Source organism: Jaculus jaculus, chromosome 14 (genome assembly GCF_020740685.1).
Source record: "Jaculus jaculus isolate mJacJac1 chromosome 14, mJacJac1.mat.Y.cur, whole genome shotgun sequence".
NCBI lineage: Eukaryota > Metazoa > Chordata > Mammalia > Rodentia > Dipodidae > Jaculus > Jaculus jaculus.
In genome coordinates, this window is record NC_059115.1 from 58685924 (window position 1) to 58705616 (window position 19693).

The window sequence follows — 19693 nt, forward strand, 5'->3', positions numbered from 1 at the left end:
TTGTAATTTCATGAGGTCCCAGTGATTAATCTGTGGTTTTATTGCCTGAGCAATTGGGGTTGTATTCAGAAAGTGTTTGCCAATACCAATATGTTGAAGGGTTTCCCCTACATTTTCCTCTAGGAATTTCAGGTCTGATATAAAGGTTTTTGATCCATTGGGACTTAATTCTTGTGCATGGAGAGAGATAAGGATCTATTTTCATCCTTCTAAAACTACATATCCAGTTTTCCCAGCACCATAAGCTGAAGAGGCTGTCATTTCTCCAATGAGTACTTTTGGCACTTTTGTCAAAGATCAGGTGGTTGGAGCTACCCGTACTTAGTCTCAGGGTAGCCTCCATTCATGGTGATCCTTCTACCTCTTCCCAAGTGCTGGCATTAAATTCATGCACCACCATGCCTGGCCAGTCCTTTTTTAAGACTGCAGTAGTTTATTTTGAGTTGTTTTGGGAAGGGAGGTGGGGTCTCATGCATCACAGGCTAGCTGTATTAATAACAATGAACTCCTAACCCTGGTCTCCACCTCCTAAGAACTTGACTTGCCAGTATAAACCACTACATTCAGATAGACAGTGCATTATTCCTTCCTATTTAAATTTTATTTGGGAGAGGGGAGGGGAGGGATTGTTCCAGGGTCTCTTGCCATTGAAAATGCCCTCCAGAGGCATGTTCCACTTTTGCATCTGGCTTTACATGGGTACTGGGGAATCAAACCTGGAGTGGTAAGCTTGGCAAGCAAGCACCTTTAGTCACTGAGCCACTTACTCATTTCATACCGGGTCTCATGCATCCCAGGAGTGACAAAATAATAGGTGTGAGTCACTATGCCCCATTTATGCACTGCTAAGTATGGAAGCCAGGGCCTCTGCATGCTAAGCAAGCACTTTACCAGCTGAGCTACATTCTCATATTTCCATGGTCTCTATGTAGCCCAGGCTGGCCTCAGACTCACAGTAATCCTCCTGCTTCTACCTCCCAAGTAATGGGATTACACACATATACCATCATGCCTGGCTAACATACATTTCTTTTTTTTTTAATTTTTGTTTGTTTTATTTATTTATTTGAGAGGGACAGACACAGAGTAGAGAGAGAGAGAGAGAGAGAGAGAGAGAGAGAGAGAGAGAGAGAGAATAGGCGCGACAGGGCTTCCAGCCACTGCAAACGAACTCCAGACGCGTGCGCCCCCCTGTGCATCTGGCTAATGTGGATCCTGGGGAACCGAGCCTCGAACCGGGGTCCTTAGGCTTCACAGGCAAGCGCTTAACCGCTAAGCCATCTCTCCAGCCCCATACATTTCTTTGATGATGATGTTTTTGAGGTAGGGTTTCATTCTAGCTCAGGCTGACTTGGAATTCACCATGCAGTCTCAGGGTGGCCTTGAGCTCATGGCGGTCTTCCTACCTCTGCCTCCTGAGTGCTCGATTAAAGGTGTGTGCCACCATCCTGGCTTAACATACGTTTTTAAAGATTTTATTTTATCTATTAGAGACAAAGAAAGAGGGAGGGAGAGACAGAGAACGAGAGTGAGAATGGGCGGGCCAGGGCCTCCAGCCACTGCAAATGAACTCCAGATGCATGTGCCACCATATGCACCTGGCTTACGTGGGACCTGGAGAATGGAACCTGGGTTATTTGGCTTTGCAGGCAACGCCTTAATCACTAAACCCTCTCTCCAGCCCACCATACATTTTTTTTTAACTTTTTTTTTTTTTTATAAAATTTTTTATTTATTTATTTGAGAGCGAGAGACACAGAGAGAAAGACAGATAGAGGGAGAGAGAGAGAATGGGCGCGCCAGGGCTTCCAGCCTCTGCAAACAAACTCCAGACGCATGCGCCCCCTTGTGCATCTGGCTAACGTGGGACCTGGGGAACCGAGCCTCGAACCGGGGTCCTTAGGCTTCACAGGCAAGCGCTTAACCACTAAGCCATCTCTCCAGCCCTTTAACTTATTTTTTAAAGAGAAAGTGAGAGACATAGGATTAGCCTCATACTGGATGCCCCATGCCCACTAGGTGGTGCAACTGTCTAGAGTTCGATTTCAGTGGCTGGGGCCCTGGCGCCCAACTGTGTCTCAGGATAGAAGGGAGGGAGGGAGGGCGGGAAGGAAAGAAAAACCAAAGAAACGGAGAGGGGAGAGGAGGAAGAAAATACAAAGCAAGCCAGCTGTGGTGGCGCACATCTTTGGTCCTTGCTCTCAGGAGGCAAAGGTAGGAGGATCACTGTGAGTTCGAGGACAGCTTGGGACTACAGAGTGAAGTCCAGGTCAGCCTGGGCTAGAGACCTTGTTTCAAAAAGTGGGGCGGAGGGCTGGAGAGATGGCTTAGAGGTTAAGGCACTTGCCTGCACAATCAAAGGATCCAGGTTTGATTCCCCAGTACCCACAATACAGATACACAAGGTGGCACATGCATCGAGTTCGTTTGCAGTGGTTACAGGCCGTGGCACGCCCATTTTCTATTTGCCTCTTTGTTTCTCTCTGTTTCAATTAAATAGAAAAAAAAAAAAAAAAGGACGGGCGTGGTGTTGCACGCCTTTAGTCGCCCTGAGTTCTATCTAGGCCAGCCTGAGTCTACATAGTGAATTCCAGGTCAGCCTGGGCTAGAGTGAGATTCTACCTCGAAATACAGAATAAAAAAAAAAAGAAAGAACAAGAAAATACAAAGCGCAAAGGATTTACAAACGTCTGTGGTTGGTGGTGGGAGGTGGGCGGGGGGGGGGCGGGGGGGGGAAGCGCGAACAAGTTGGAAAAACAGTAAACGCTTGCAGCAAGCGACTGCAGTCGCTCCGCTCGCCTCCGAGCCGCCGTACTCTTCCGGTCCCGGAATCCCCGGCAGCGGAAGTCGTCATTCAGGCGCCGGCGCCCCACGCCGAGCATCCTGCGGTGCAGTGGGCTGCCATGTCGATGGGCCCCGGCGGCGGCGCGGTCTCGGAGCAGGAGGACTCGGTGCTGTTCCGGCGCGGCACCGGCCAGGTGAGGTCGCGGGCGGCGCCTGACCCGGCGCGTCGGTTCGGGGGGGTCCCCGTTCGAACCCCAGCCGCAGGCTCATGCGGGGCCCAGCATGGGTGCCTCGAAGGGTGGGAGCCGAGGCCGCGCTGCGACGCCCCGGTGACTGGGAGCATTGCGGGGACAGAGTCGGGCGGAAACCAATCAGGAGGCTTTGCTGAAGTGATCCAGCCTCTGATCAAAAGGGGAAGCAGTTTAGACTAACGTGTTCGGAGTAGAGACAGACAAAAGGATCCCCTTTCGCAAGCGAAAGCTAGTTTGGCCCGAAAGGGCAACTCAACAGCTGGAACGGTTGGAAAGGTGGAATTGCGTGTTTTTTGAGATACGCTGATTTGGAAAGGTGAGAGACAGCTAGATCTCGTGGGAAGAGGGAAGATGGGTTGGGCTTGGTGGCACAGACTTATAATCTTAGTATGTGTTTGGTTGAGACAGGAGGATCGGGGTTGAGGCCCTCCTCGGATACGTGGTGAGTGAGTTCTACGCCCGTCTGGGCTATGTGAATGTCTCAGAAACCCAGCAAAGGCTGGAGAGATGGCTTAGCTGTTAAGGCGCTTGCTTGCAAAACCAAAGGACCCAGGGTTTGATTCCCCAGGACACATGTAAGCGAAATGCGCAAGGTGGTGCATGTGGTCTGGGGTTGGTTTGCAGAGCCAGAGACCCTGGCGTGCCCGTTCTCCATTTTCTCTTCTCTTCTCTTCTCTTCTCTTCTCTTCTCTTCTCTTCTCTTCTCTTCTCTTCCTTTTGCCTGTTCTCCCATTTTCTTTCTGTCTCCCTCTCCCCCTCTCTCTCCTTTTTCTTCTTGTACTTCTTTTTTGAGGTAGGGTCTCGCTGTAGCCCAGGCTGTCCTGGAATTGACTATGCTGTCTTAGGGTGGTCTCGAACTCATGGCAATCCTCCTACCTCAGCTTCCGTTGTGCTGGAATTAAAGGTGTGCACCACCACGCCTGGCTCAGAATAAATTTTTTATTTTATTTTATTGACAACTTCCATAATGGCAAATAATACCTCAAGGTAATTCCCTCTCTCCCCCCCCTTTCCCCTTTGAAATTCCATCATATCATCTCTCCCTCTCAATCAGTCTCTTTTATTTTGATGTCATGATCGTTTTTTTCCCTATTATGATGGTCTTGTGTAGGTAGTGTCAGGCACTGTGAGGTCATGAATATCCAGGCCTTTTTGTAACTATTGGGGCACTTTGTAAGGAGTCTTACCCTTCCTTTGACTCTTTCATTCTTTCTGCCACCTCTCTGCAATGGACCCTGAGCCATGGAAGGTGTGATATATTTCAGTGCTGAGCATTCCTCTGTCACTTCTCAGCACCGTGGTGCCTTCTGAGTCATCCCAAGGCCACTGCCATCTAAAAAGAGAAGGTTCAGAATAAATTTTTAGGAAGCAGCCAAACTTCAATATAGGAGTCCCACTTTGTGGTCAAATGAAAATGTCCGGTTACATTTGCATTGTATACCAGCAGTGTATGCAAGTTCCATTTACCGTAGATCCTTGCAAATATTTTATTGTATATCCTTTTAATTAGTGTGCAGTGACACCTTGTGGTTTTAGTTAGCATCCTCCCAGTGACTAACAACTTTGATCATTGTTTAACATAATATTTTTCCCCTCTGTGTTGGATCTTGCTGTAGTCCAGGTTGACCTGGAATTCACTGTATAAGTCTCAGGCTGTCCTTGAACTCACATTGATACTCCTACCTCAGCCTCCTGGGAGTGCTGGGACTATAGGTATGCACCACCATGCCTAGCTGGTTTTTTGGTTTTCCGAGGTAGGGTTTCATGCTAGCCCAGGCTGACCTGCAATTCACTATGGAGTCTCAGGATGGCCTCAAACTCACAGCAGTCCTTCTACCTCTGCCCCCTGAGTGCTGGGATTAAAGGCGTGTGCTACCACGCCCGGCTGAAAATGTATTTTTTTTTTAATTTATTTATTTGAGAGCGACAGACACAGAGAGAAAGACAGATAGAGGGAGAGAGAGAGAGAGGGAGAGAGAGAGAATGGGCGCGCCTCTGCAAACAAACTACAGACGCATGCGCCCCCTTGTGCATCTGGCTAACGTGGGACCTGGGGAACTGAGCCTCGAACCGGGGTCCTTAGGCTTCACAGGCAAGTGCTTAACCGCTAAGCCATCTCTCCAGCCCCTGAAAATGTATTTTAAAAGGATTGGATTGAGCATGGTGGCATACACCTTTAATCCCCAGGAGTCTGAGGTAGGAGGATTGCCATAAATTCAGAGACAGCCTGGGCTAGCATGAGACCCTAGTAGGGAAAAAAAATTTTTTTTTTTAAGTGGGTTAGGGCTGGGGATCTGGGTGAGTATTTAAGTTGCTTGCTTGCAAAGCATGGTAGCCTGGGTTTAATTCTCCAGTACCCAAGTAAAGCCAGATGCACAAAATGGTACATGCATCTGGAGTTAATTTGCAGTGGCAAGAGGCCTGGTTCATCAATGCTTTCTTTTTCCTTATAAATAAATAAATGAGCATATTTTAAAAATATTTTTATGGGGGTACACCAGGGCCTCCAGCCACTGGAAAAAAACACCAGACACATGTGCCACCTTGTGCTTCTGGCTTATGTAGGGTGTTGGGGAATCAAACCTGGGTCCTTTGGTTTTTCAGGCAAGCACCTTAACTGCTAAGCCATCTCTCCAGCCCTAAATATATTTTTTTAAGTGGATTGTTTTCTTTTTTTTATGTTTGAGAGTCTTCATATATACTCGATTATATCTAGATGCAATATATATATGTATATATGTATGTATATACACACACACACATATTTTGAGGTGGGTTCAGCTACAACCCAAGCTGACCTCGTATTCACTATGTAGTCTCAGGTTGGCCTTGAACTCATAGCGGTCCTCCTACCTCTGCCTCCTGAGTGCTGTGATTAAAGGTGTGTGCTCAGCAACTCCATACATCTTTTTAAATGTTATTTTATTTATATATGAGAGAGAATAGGTGCCAGGTTTTCTAGCCATTGCAAACAAACTAGACACATGCACCACCATGTGCATCTGGCTTACTTGGGTTCTTGGGAGTTGAACTTGGGTCCTTAGGCTGCGTAGGCAAGCGCCTTACCACTAACTGATTTCTCCAGCCCCTTAATACATATTTTTGATGACACAGATCTGCCCCTAAGTTGTGTTTGTTCTTTCTCCTTCTCAGAGTGATGATTCTGACATTTGGGATGATACAGCATTGATAAAAGCATACGATAAAGCTGTGGCTTCGTTTAAGGTAGGACACAATTACTCTCTCCTGTATTTCCTCATGGCACTCTTCAGTAGACTATTAATGGTATCAACAAAGTACTAAGTGTATATTACTTTTCACTTTGAGGTTTAGATAATATTGCTGGTGAGTTAAATCAGATGACTTCCTTTAGAAGTTGATAGTTTTCTGGGGCTGTAGGTTAGTGGTAGGGTGTGTGCCCAGAAGTTGATAGTTTATCAGTATGTCATCTTCCCTGCAGAGTCAATTTAAATGAGCAGATAATTCGATAATCATATGCAGGATGACTTCCTTACCTTCACCACATGCCTATAATATGTGGTTAAAAGAGGAAGTACACCCACACACAAATAAATAAAAATATTTTTAAAAAAGAGCTGGACATGGTGGCACATGCCTTTAATCCCAGCACTTGGGAGGCAGAGATAGGAGTATCACCATGAATTTGAGGCCACTCTGAGACTACATAGGAAATTCCAGGTTAGCCTGAGGTAGAGTGAAACCCTACCTCAAAAAAACGAAGGAGCTAGGCATGGTGGCACACACCTTTAATCCCAACACTTGGGAGGCAAAGGTAGAAGGAGGACCACCATGAGTTATAATTATAGTTTTATATATATATATAATTATAATAAATGTAGTTATAGTTGTAAGTCTTGAGCCAGTCTTTAATTAAACATATTTTTTAAATTTTTTTGTTTAATTTTATTTGAGGGTAACAGACAGAGAAAGAGGCAGAGAGACAGACAGAATGGGCTCACCATGCCTCCAGCCACTGCAAACGAACTCCAGATGCATGAGCCACCTTGTGCATCTGGCTTACGTGGGTACTGGGGAGTCAAGCCTTGAACCAGGGTCCTTAGGTTCCACAAGCAAGCACTTAACTGCTAAGCCATCTCTCCAGCCCCTAATTAAATATATTTTATTGATTTATTTGAGAGAGAGTAAAACAAAAAGGCAGAGGGAAAAAGATAATGGGCATATCAATCAGGGCCTCTAGCCATTACAAATGAACTCCTGACACATGTGCCATGCTGTGCATCTGGCTTATGTGGGTACTGAACAATCACACATAAGTCCTTTGTAAAAACAAAAATGTATCAGTTTGTAACTTGGACATTTTTGTTCCTGTTTTCATAGCATGCTCTCAAGAATGGTGACATATGTGAACCTTCAGATAAACCAAAAAGCACACCTAGAAGAAAACCTGCTAAAAAGAATAAAAACCAAAAGAAGAATGCCACAGCTCCCTTGAAACAGGTTATTTTATTTAATTATCAGGGTTTTTGCTGTGTAGCCCAAGCTGGTGCGGAGTTTGATGGTATTATTTGAGAGGAATACCTGAGGGCTGTAGACTGAATCAGCAGTATTTACTTGCTTGCTCGCTGTCTGTCTCTCTCTCTCGCACTCTCTCTCTCTCTCTGTGTGTGTGTGTGTGTGTATGCATGTGAAAATGCATACATGCATAGGCATGTGTGTGCAGGTAGAGGCCTGAGGTCAGTGTTGACTATCTTACTCATTCTCTCCCTTATTTATTGAGACAGCGTCTCTCACTGAACCCAAAGCTTGCCCGTTTGGCTAATCTAGCTATACCAATTGCCTGAGGCTCTCATCTCCCTCTTCTGAATGCTGGATTACAGGTTGCTTGCTACCACGCCCACCCAGCATTTTACATGGGCACTGGGCATGTGCAGTCAGGTCCTCAGTCTTATGCGGTAAGCACTTTACCAGCTCAGTTATATCCCCAGTCCTTTATTATTATTTTTTAAAATGTTTTATTTATTTGTTTGAGGAAGAAAGAGAGAGAATGGTTATGCCAGGAACTCTAGCCACTGCAAACAACTCCATATGCATGCATCACCAAATGCATTATATGGGTTCTGGGGAATCAAACCTGGGTCCTTAGGCTTTGCAGGCAAGTGCCTTAACTGCTAAACCATCTCTCCAGCCCTTCCCTTCCCCTCCATCTGGAATAACTATGTGGTCTCAGGGTGGCTTTGAAGTCATGGAGATCCTCCTGCCTGTACCTCTGCCTCCCAAGTGCTGGGATTAAAGGAGTGCGCCTCCATACCTAGCCATGAGTTAACATTTAATGAGCATTTCCTTTGTGCTTGGCTAGACTATTTAACCCTCTGGGGGGCTTCTTTTTGGAAGTGGGATCTCATATATCCTGAGCTGGCCTAGACCTCTAGCTGAGAGAATGACTTTGAATTTCTCACTCTTCTGCCTCTACCTTCCAAGTAATAGGACTATAGGCATGTGCAACATACCCAGTCTTACGGGGTGCTAGGGATCTAATCCAGAGCTCTGTGCATATGAGGCCAGCACTCTACCAACTGATGCACATCCCCACGTACTCCTTCTTATGCTTATGACAAATAGTGGTAGATTACATTACAGCCACTCAGCAGACTGGGCAAAGACTTAAAGTGACTAAGAACCATGTCCATGAGTGTTTGCTGGGAGATTTGTATTTCAGACTTACATGTTTTGGGCTATAAGCCTTTTCCACTATATAACTTTGCCTTCCTTCCATATCCGTTAATTGGAGACCTTGTTCTATACCCACTTTGTCCTAACAAGATTATGTATACTATGCTCTCTGTAAAAGAAATGATGTTTGCATGTGTGTATTTTGGTTTTTTTTGTAGTGGAAAGTTGGTGACAAATGTTCTGCTGTTTGGTCAGAAGATGGCTGCATTTATCCAGCTACCATTGCTTCAGTTGATTTTAAGAGAAAAACCTGTGTGGTGGTTTACACTGGATATGGAAATAGAGAGGAGCAAAACCTATCTGATCTCCTTTCTCCAACCCATGAAGCAGCTAACAGTATAGAACAGAATGCTCGGGAGGTGAGGAAATAAAACATGTTCAGCTCCTGGAAACGTGCTAGATGAGGAACAAAACAGTATAATTTAACCCATTGAGGCATTAAGTAACTCCTAATATGTTCTGTCTCTTTCCCTCCCTCCGTTTCTCCCTTCTTCCTTTCCAATGATAGAAATAAACTCGGGTCCTAATAGACAAGTGCTACACCACTGTATAATGAAAATCTGGTTTGTTTCTTTTCTTTCTAAAGAATGAACATGAAAGTCAAGTCTCAACAGATGAAAGTGAAAGCTCCTCAGGGTCTCCAGGGAATAAACCAAACAAGTCCAAAGCTTCTCCGTGGAGCTGTTTTCTCCCTCCACCACCACCGCCGCCACCAGGGCCAGGATTAGGACCAGGCAAGGTAAACTCTTGCTCAGGAAGTAATTATCTCCTCAACTGAGTGCATGGTAGCTTTCTTTAGGTCTTATAGATACACATCAGAATTCACTGAAAAGGAAATAAGATAGTGATGTAAAATAGTTTATTATGAAGGAGTTGCTAGAATACTTTTGTGGAGCATGAGGTAGTAGAATAATAATTTAACAAATGTTCTTAAAGTTAGAAAGTATAATAATATTGTTAGCTGACTGACATGCTATAGTTTCCCACGTCACGTGTATCTGGTATTTGAGCAACAGTAGTGTGTATTCACATCTAATTAGAGGCAAAATTCCAAGTGGCTCTCAGATGGTTTTGTAGAGTTAAAATGTAAATAATGTATTGTGCCTCTTTCAATTCTAAGTAGTAGAAATCAACTTTAGAAAAATAATTTATTATAGGCTAGGTTATCCTGGAATACTAGCTAGTTATTTTCTTTTTTTTTTTCCTTCCTCAATGAATTAAAAGACAGGAAAAGTTTGAAAGTGAAGCAGAGCAAAAATTTATAAGGAAAAGATGATGACATCAAAAGAAGAGAGACTGATTGGAGAGAATGAAGCTGTGAAAGGGAAAGTGAGGGGTGGGGAGGGAATTTGGTTTATTGTCTATAATTATGGAAGTTATCAATAATACAAAAGAGAGGGGGAAAAAAAGCCAGACGTGGTGGCACATGCCTTTAATCCCAGTATTCAGGAGGCAGAGGTAGGAGGATTGCCTGAGAGTTCGAGGCCAGCCTGAGACTCCATAGTGACTTCTAGGTCAACCTGGGCTAGAGTGAGCCTCTACCTTGAAAAAAATATATATATACAGTTTAAGAGAAGGAAAGAAGACAAAACTCTTATGAAACAGGAGGGGTAGCGAGTGGATAATACCCCTAACTAGTTCTTTTCTGTTTCTACTTTTTCAAGGTAGGGTCTCAGGCTGACCTGGAATGCACTGTGTAGTCTCATGGCAAGACTCAAACTCACAGCAATCCCCCTCGCCTCTGCCTCCTAAGTACTTGGATTAAAGGCACGTGCTGCCCCTCCTGCCCCTAAGTAGTTCTCATATGACAAGTGGTGGTTTCTTCCTTGATGTGTTATTAAGATACTTTTAGAAATCAAGCGTGACTCCTTAAAACTTTTCCTTAAGGGTTTATGTGATAGCCAAGCATATTGGCTCATAACTGTAATCTGTGACCAAAAGTGAGAGTAGCACTAGTCTGTGCCAGAAACAAAGATTTAGAGGGCAATTTGATGGGTACAAGGAATCTATTTAACCATATAAGTGGAGTACTTTCCCCCCTTAGGTCCTATGACCTCTCTATACATAGTCCTTTTTTTTGGGGGGGGTTCTCGAGGTAGGGTTTCACTGTAGTTGAGGCTGACCTGGAATTTATTATGTAGTCTCAGGGTGGCCTCAAACTCACTGCGATCCTCATATCTCTGCCTTCCAAGTGCTGGGATTAAAGGTGTGTGCCACCATGGCCAGCTCTATACATAGTCTTTGATTAGGTTTTTAGTACCAGGCATAAATTCCTTTCCATGGAGCAGGCCTCAATCTAGTCAGATAGCAGTTGAATATCCCCAGAAAGACTGCCACTGTAGGGTTGGAGAGATGGCTTAGTGGTTAAGGCGCTTGCCTGCAAAGCTTAATGTCCTGAGCTCGTTCCCTAGTGCCCATATAAAGCCAGATGTACAAAGTGACATATATGTCTGTAATTCACTTATAGCAGCTAGAGGCCCTAGTGTCCCCATTCTGTTGGTCTGTGTCTCTTTATCTCTCTCTGCTTGCAAATGAATATATGTACTTTTTAATTTAATATAAGAAAACTGCCACTATAGCACTAGTTAGCACACCCTGCCTGGCCGAGCAGTTGTGCAGCTAGCAGCTTCCACTGCTGTTGGGACTGTTGATGACTTTCCTCCCCCAGTAGCCTAAAGGGCACTGTGCAGCGCTGTGACAGGGAGGAGACTTCAGCTCAGATCCACCTTGATTTCTCATCCTCCTGCTGATTGTAATTTCACCTATTTACAACTCATTAAAACTCCATTATGTATATGTAGTATAACATCTTCATTCTGGATAGTAATTTTTCTTGTTTTGGTTTTTATTATTCCTATTACTGATGTTACTAAATTAATTTTCCTTTGAAATATATTTTTTTGGTTTGGTTTTGTTTTTTGGGGGGCATTTTCAAGATAGGGTCTCACTTTAGCCCAGGCTAACCTGGAACCCCGTCTATAGTTCTAGACTTGCCTCAAACCCACAGCAATTCTACGTCTGCCTGCTAAGTGCTGTGATTAACTGTGCCACTACACCTGGATGAAACATTTACATCAAGAATAACTCTTTGGGCTGGAGAGATGGCTTAGCGGTTAAGCGCTTGCCTGTGAAGCCTAAGGACCCTGGTTCGAGGCTCGGTTCCCCAGGTCCCACGTTAGCCAGATGCACAAGGGGGCGCACGCGTCTGGAGTTCGTTTGCAGAGGCTGGAAGCCCTGGCGCGCCCATTCTCTCTCTCTCCCTCTATCTGTCTTTCTCTCTGTGTCTGTCGCTCTCAAATAAATAAATAAAAATTAAAAAAAAAAAGAGTAACTCTTTGTTATTTGGTTTTTATTATTTTCCTATCTCTGAAGTCACTAAATTAACTTTCATTTGAATTATTTTTTATAGCCAGGTCTAAAATTCAACGGCCCACCTCCTCCACCACCCCCTTTGCTGTCATGTTGGATGCCTCCTTTTCCTTCTGGACCACCAGTAAGTACAAAAGGCCTGATTAATTTGCTTTTATACCTAGTTTGGATTTTGTAGAACACAGGAAATTAGAAAATATCACTGTAGACCATTCCCAATGCCAAATTCTAATGAGTAAAAATTTATTTTAATTTAATTTATTTATTTGAGAAAGAGAAAGAGGCAGCTAGAGAGAATGGGTGCGCCAAGGACCTTCACCACTGCATACAAACTCCAGATGCATGCACTACCTTGTAGGTCTGTCTTATGTGGGTACTGGGGAATCAGACCTTGGTCCTTAGACCTCATAGGTGAGTGACTTAATTGGTAATCCCATTAGTAAAAATTTAAGCTAAATTTCTGCTTGGTTTTTTTTTTTTTTTTTTTTTTGAAGACCCTTTATAACTCACAGACCTCTATACTTTGTTTTTTGTCATTCTTTGAGTTTTAAAATTTTTTGTTCCAATGGTAAATTATTTCCATATTAACTGTTTAAAAAGACTCCTCCCCCGCCCTTCCAAGGGTCTCACTATATCCCAGGATGACCTGGAATTCACTATGTAGTCTCAGGGTGGCCTCAAACTCAATGATCTCTTATCTCTGCCTCCTAAGTGCTGTGATTAAAGCCGTGCGCCACCATGCCTGGCCTAAAAATAATTTTTTTTTTTTGTTTTGCTGTTTTGTTTTGTTTTTAAATATATTTTTATTTATTTATTTATTTGAATGAGAGAAAGGCAAAGAGAGAGAATGAGCATGCCAGGGCTTCTAGCCACTGCAAGTGAACTCCAGATGCATATGCCTCCTCGTGCATCTGGCTTACGTGGTTCCTGGAGAATTGAACCAGGATCTTTTAATTTGCAGGCAAGGGCCTTAACCGCTAAGCCATTTCTGTAGCCTAATATTAGGTTTTAAAACAATTTATATAAGAGGTATCAGAAGGTAATAGGAAACAATATGATTAATACTCATCTTTTTCTGTAAAATTAATCTTCAGAGTAATATTTTTGCTACTTGAATTTAATTTGTATCTTTTTGCACTTCCAGATAATTCCCCCTCCCCCTCCCATATCTCCAGACTCCTTGGATGACAGTGGTGCTTTGGGAAGTATGCTCATCTCTTGGTACATGAGTGGCTATCATACTGGCTATTATATGGTAAGAAGTCAGAGGACATTTTCCTCACAACTTTTTTTTTTTTTTTTAAATTATTTTACTTACTAGCTGGGCATGGTGGCACATGTTTTTAATCCCAGCACTTGGGAGGCAGATGTAGGTGGGTCGCTGTGAGTCCGATGTTAACCTGAGACTACATAGTGAATTCCAAGTCAGCCTGGACTAGAGTGAGACCCTACCTTGAACATCATATCTATTTCCTAGGGGGGAGAGAGTGAGTGTGTATGGGTACACCAGAGCCTCTTGCAATTGCAACAAACTTAAGGTGCATGTGTTACTTTGTTCATCTGACTTTTCTTGGTTACTGGGTAATCAAACCAGCAGACTGCAAGCAAAAGCCTTCGCAGGCATTGCAGTCAGGTTCACATTGCTGGTAGAAATCACCCAACCAAGAGCAGCTTGTGGGAAAAAGAGGTTTATTTTGGCTTGCAGGCTCGAGGGGAAGCTCCACAGTGGCAGGGGAAAATAATGGCATGAGCAGAGAGTGGACATCATCCCCTGGCCCACATAAGGTGGACAACAGGAGCAGAAGAGTGTGCCAAACACTGGCAAGGGGAAACTGGCTGTAACATCCATAGGCCTGCCCCCATCTCTACACTGCCTCCAGCAGGCATGAATTCCCAAATCTCCATCAGCTGGGAACCTAGCATTCAGAACACCTAAGTTTATGGGGACACCTGAACCAAACCACCACAGCAGGCAAGCACCTTAACCACTAAAACCATCTCTCCAGCCCTGTTTTAATTCTGTTTAATATGCTAAGGCTGGCCTCACATTCCTGGGTTCTATAATGCCCCTGTCTCAACATCTGTTTTTCTGGGATTGCATATGTTCATTATCAGTACTGGGCAGTTTTCTTTTGGATGTTTTAAAACTTTTTTTTTTATTTATTTGAGACAGAGAGAGAGGAGAGAGAGAAAAGAGTTCACCCAGGCCTCTAGCCACTGAAATGAACTCCAAACACATGTGCCACCATGTGCATTTTGCCTAAATGGGATCTGGATAATTGAACCTGGGTCGTTCAAACATCTTAACCACTAAGCCATCTCTCCAGCCCTTCTTTTGGATTTTTATGGGTTGGAGTCTTTTTTTTATTTGTTTTGTTATTTAAAAGAGAAAATGGGGCTGGAGAGATGGTTTAGCAGTTAAGCGTTTGCCTGTGAAGTCTAAGGACCCTGGTTCAAGGCTCAGTTCCCCAGGACCCACGTTAGCCAGATGCACAAGGGGGCACACGCGTCTGGAGTTTGTTTGCAGTGGCTGGAGACCCTGGCGTGCCCGTTCTCTCTCTCTCTCTAACTGCCTCTTTCTCTCTCTTATCACTCTCAAATAATAAAATAAATAAAAATTTAAAAAAATATATTTAAAAAAAAAAGAGAAAATGTGTGCACCAGGGCCTTTAGTGGCTGCAAATGAACTCCAGATGCATGTGCCACCTTGTGCATCTGGTTTACATGGATCTGGGGAATTGAACCTGAGTTCTTTGGCAGGCAAGCACCTTAACCACTAAGCCATCTCTCCAACCCCCATTTTCTTTTTTGTTTAGTGTTCAGTTTTTTAGTAAGATTGCTTTTCATCATTATGTGTAGATAGAGCTATATTCCAGTCCATCCTATAAGCTTCCTGATTGTTCATCATTACTATTGATAAGTGTTTCTGATGTTTCTATTTTGAGGCTGTAAAATTTTGTTGCTATGATTATTGTTTTTTTTTGCTTCTTTTGGGGGGAAGTTGAGGTAGGGTCTCACTCTAGCTCAGGTGGACCTGAAATTCACTATGTATCTCAGGGTGGTCTCGAACTCTTGGCGATCCTCCTACCTGTGCCTCCCAAGTGCTGGGATTAAAGGTGTGCGCCACCACGCCTGGCTTTTATTTATTTATTTATTTATTTGAGATTGGGTTTCACTCTAGATCAGGCTGACCTGGAATTCACTATGTAGTCTCAGGGTGGCCTCAAACTTGTGCTGAACCTCCTACCTCTGCCTGCCAATTGCTGGGGATTAAAGGTGTGTGCCACTACGCCTGGCTCTCCCTTTTTTTTTTAAATAAATATTTATTTATTTATTAGAGAGAGAGAATGAGCATGACAGGACCTGTAGCCACTGCAAACAAACTCCAGGTGCATGTGCCATCTTGTGTATCTGGGTTATATGAGACCTAGAGAATAGAATCTAGGTCTTTAGGCTTCACAGGCAAGCGCCTTAACCGCTCAGCCATGTCTCCAGCCCTCTGTTTTATTTTTATTTTATGGTAGGGTCTCATTCTAACCTAAGCTAACCTGGTTCTCATTCTGTACCAGGCTGGCTTTGCACTCACAGTGATCTCTTACATGCCCAACATATTTTTCATTAATAACATTATTTAGTTGCAATTTACATTGCATAGAGCTCTCTACTTTGTGGGGGCTGGGCTGTTGTTTATGAGACATGGTCTTAATTTGTAGTCCAGGGTAGCCTTGAACTTCTGGTCTTCCTGGTAATGCCTTCTGTGTGCTGGGATTAGGTTTATGCCACCATGCCCAGGTCACCGTTTGTTTTTTTTTTTAATTGTGGTCCTGACCAATGCAATCTATATTACTTTGATTTCTTTTCTTGATTTTAGAACAGTTGACAGGTAGCAGCATTCTCTGGAATATTTGCCATAAATTTTGTGTTAACCACATAAATTATTTACTCTTAGGAGTATTACTGCATATGTATATTAATTAAATTTAATTTAGGTTAACTTAAAGTAGAAATATATGAACTTCAAAAGTATGAGGGCCCTGAGCTTGGTGGCACATGCTTTTAAACCCAGCACATGGAAGGCAGAGGTCAGAGGACTAAAAATACAATTTCCTGGAGCTTATAGTTGTTTTTTTTTTTTTAATGGTTTTTCGAGGTAGGGTCTCACTCTGGTCCAGGCTGACCTGGAATTCACTACGTAGTCTCAGGATGGCCTCAAACTCACAGTGATCCTCCTCCCTCTGCCTCCCGAGTGCTGGGATTAAAGTCGTGCGCCACCACGCCCGGCTGGAGCTTATAGTTTAAAATTTTCCCAGTTGAATAAGCCTGGCCAGCATCCTCAGCCATTTGTGGCCCCAGACGAGTTGGGTGGTCTGGAGGGAGCTGGCACCTCTGCCTTCCGCCACAGCTACCTGGCGGCTGTGGGTCTCAACAAGGGCCACAAGGTGATGAAGAATGTGGGCTGGAGAGATGGCTTAGTGGTTAAGCGCTTGCCTGTGAAGCCTAAGCACCCCGGTTCGAGGCTCGGTTCCCCAGATCCCACGTTAGCCAGATGCACAAGGGGGCGCACGCGTCTGGAGTTCGTTTGCAGAGGCTGGAAGCCCTGGCGCGCCCATTCTCTCTCTCTCCCTCTCTCTTTCTCTCTGTGTCTGTCGCTCTCAAAAAAAAAAAAAACAAAAAGAATGTGAGCAAACCAAGGCCCTGCCTACACCTGACCAAGGACACCACGTTCATGTGAGCCATGTGCCATGGAGCTGCTCAGGTGTCCAAGGATAAGCGTGTGTTCAAGGACTGAGCACCTGTTCCCCCAGTAAACCCAAATCACTCCTGCTAGGTATAGACCAGTAATGGTTGTAAGCCTCAAGTCTGTCATTAACATGTTTATACTGTGTTCTCATCATTTTGTTTATTTGCTTTTCTTACAGGGTTTCAGACAAAATAAAAAAGAAGGAAAGTGCTCACATGTAAATTAAAGAGTAAGTCTATATTATAAGAATTAATCTTATCCTTGCACAAGTTTTATAGCTTGCAAAAAACAAATATTTTGAACGTGAATGGTTCTTAGGAAAATGGCTGAGTGGTTAAAGCACTTGCTTATAATCTTAATGACCCAAGTTTGAATCCCCAGTAACCTACATAAAGCCAGATGAACAAAGAGGCACATGCATTTGAAGTTCCTTTGCAGTGGCTGAAGGCTCTGGTGCACCCATTCCCTCTGTTTGTGTTTTCCCTTTTTCTTTTTTTTAACTTTTATTAACATTTTCCATGATTATAAAATATATCCCATGGTAATTCCCTCCCTCCTCACCCCCCCCCTTTTTCTTTTTTTTTAATTTTACGTTTTGGTTTTTCGAGGTAGGGTCTCACTCTATCCCAGGCTGACCTGGAATTCACTATGGAGTCTCAGGGTGGCAATCCTTGTCCCTCTGCCTCCCGAGTGCTGGGATTAAAGGTGTGTGCCACCACGCCTGTCTATTTTCTCTATTTTTGTATTTGCAAATAAATAAGTAAAAATATTTTTTTATATTTATTTATTTATTTATTTGAGAGCGACAGACACAGAGAGAAAGACAGATAGAGGGAGAGAGAGAATGGGCGCGCCAGGGCTTCCAGCCTCTGCAAACGAACTCCAGACGCGTGCGCCCCCTTGTGCAACTGGCTAACGTGGGACCTGGGGAACTGAGCCTCGAACCGGGGTCCTTAGGCTTCACAGGCAAGCACTTAACTGCTAAGCCATCTCTCCAGCCCATGAAAAATATTTTTTTAAAAACTTGCAGTATAGGCTGGGTGTGGTGATAACCACCTTTAATCCCAGCAGTTGGGAGGGAGGCAGAGGTAGGAGTATTGGTGTGAGTTTGAGGCCACCCTAAGGCTAATGAATTCCAGGTCAACCTGGGCAGGAGCAAGACCCTACCTTGAAAACCAAAATATAAAAATATAAATAAATTTGGATGTCAAAAAATTAATGCAGTATTTTCCTTCTCATGCAGAAGCCCAATCATCTGTAGCTAGGATCCACATATGAGAGAAAACATGTGGCGCTTGGCTTTCTGGGCCTGGGTTACCTCACTTAGTATAATCCTTTCCAGGTCAATGCATTTTTCTGCAAATTTCATAACTTCATTTTTCTTTACCGCTGAGTAGAACTCCATTGTATAAATGTGCCACATCTTCACTATCCACTCATCAGTTGAGGGACATCTAGGCTGGTTCCATTTCCCAGCTATTATAAATTGAGCAGCAATACACATGGTTGAGCACGTACTTCTAAGGCAATGAGATGATTCCTTTGGATATATGCCTAGGAATGCTATAGCTGGGTCATATGGTAGATCAATCTTTAGCTGCTTTAGGAACCTCCACACTGATTTCCACAATGGCTGGACCAGATTGCAGTGGTTAGAGGCCTAGCACATCCATTCTCATTCTCTTTCTCAAATAAAAATACAAAAAAAAAAACCTTGTATGATTTTTGTTTTATTATTACCACTTTAAACTTGAAGTTTTTGTTTTTACAGGTAACTCATACAGTGTTCTTTAACAGGTGAGTGCTTTTTTCCTTATATTTGGAAGACTAGTCCATGCCAGTTTTCATACAAGTGCTTTGTTCCTTCCTGGATTTATTTATTTTTGTTGTTTTTGTTGTTTTCAAAGTAGGGTTTTGCTCTAGCCCAGGCTGGTCTGGAATTCACTTGGTAGTCTCAGGGTGGCCTTGAACTCATAGCAATCTTCCTACCTCTGCCTCCCAAGTACTGTGATTAAAGGTGTGCGCCATCACACCTGGCCACAGCCCGCTTTTTAACATCCTTATGTCTCATAACAGAAATCTATGAAAATGTTCAAGTAGTATTGCATTGTCTTTAATGTATTTTTGTTTTTGCATTATATAAAAATGTTTTAAATAGTTTTATTTACCATGAAAAGCATGTTGCTTTATATATGTGTGTGTATGTATGTGCGTGTGTGTAAATGTGTGTGTGTGTATATGTATGTATGTATGTATGTATGTATGTATTTCTTAATATTTTAAAATTTATTTGAGAGTGAGCACACCAGGGCCTCAAGCCACTGCAAACGAACTCCAGAGGCATGCCCTACCTTGTACATCTGGCTTACACGGGTCCTAGAGAATCGAACCTGTGTCCTTTGTCTTTGCATGCAAACACCTTAACCGTTAAGCCATCTCTCCAGCCCCTTTTCATAATTCTTACATTTTTTAACTATACCTGTGTTTTCTTTGAAATTCAGGTTCCGTTCTCTCCCAAGGAGATGGTATGTTGATGGTTCCTGGTCGCTGTGTACAAATGTTGTCATGAACATTTTTTGCGAGTCCTCATGATCAGCGGCTTCCCTTGTTCTGTGTGCTCCATATGTAAACAACCACTGACGTGCTTTGAGGGCATCATCAGTTTGAATAACTGAGCTGTGGGAAAATGATGCTTAAACTGAAGGTCATAGAGTATTAAAGTCAACCTTTCATAATCGTGATTGAGCACAACTGAGTGATTGTAACTTTCTTAGTATAAGCTTTTTATTACTGCCTTTAAAAATAAAGAACCTCTTTTGAATCCTTGACTGTATAA

At 43.4% G+C, this 19693-nt stretch overlaps 1 protein-coding gene across 2 annotated transcripts; it reads left to right on the top strand.

Moving 5' to 3' along the window:
• The first annotated feature begins 2844 nt into the window (after positions 1–2844).
• Positions 2845–19678, top strand: LOC101600692 (survival motor neuron protein). 2 transcript variants are annotated; one of them, XM_045134552.1, is made up of 10 exons: positions 2845–2978; positions 6189–6260; positions 7395–7514; positions 8906–9106; positions 9334–9486; positions 12157–12240; positions 13261–13371; positions 17036–17086; positions 18629–18654; positions 19359–19678. In XM_045134552.1, exons 1-8 carry the CDS (start codon positions 2904–2906, stop codon positions 17081–17083), a joined length of 864 nt encoding a protein of 287 aa, XP_044990487.1. In that variant the 5' UTR covers positions 2845–2903; the 3' UTR covers positions 17084–17086; positions 18629–18654; positions 19359–19678. The 2 variants fall into 2 exon arrangements, with proteins under 2 accessions (XP_044990487.1, XP_044990488.1); XM_045134553.1 differs by lacking the exon at positions 18629–18654.
• The last annotated feature ends 15 nt before the right edge of the window (positions 19679–19693 follow it).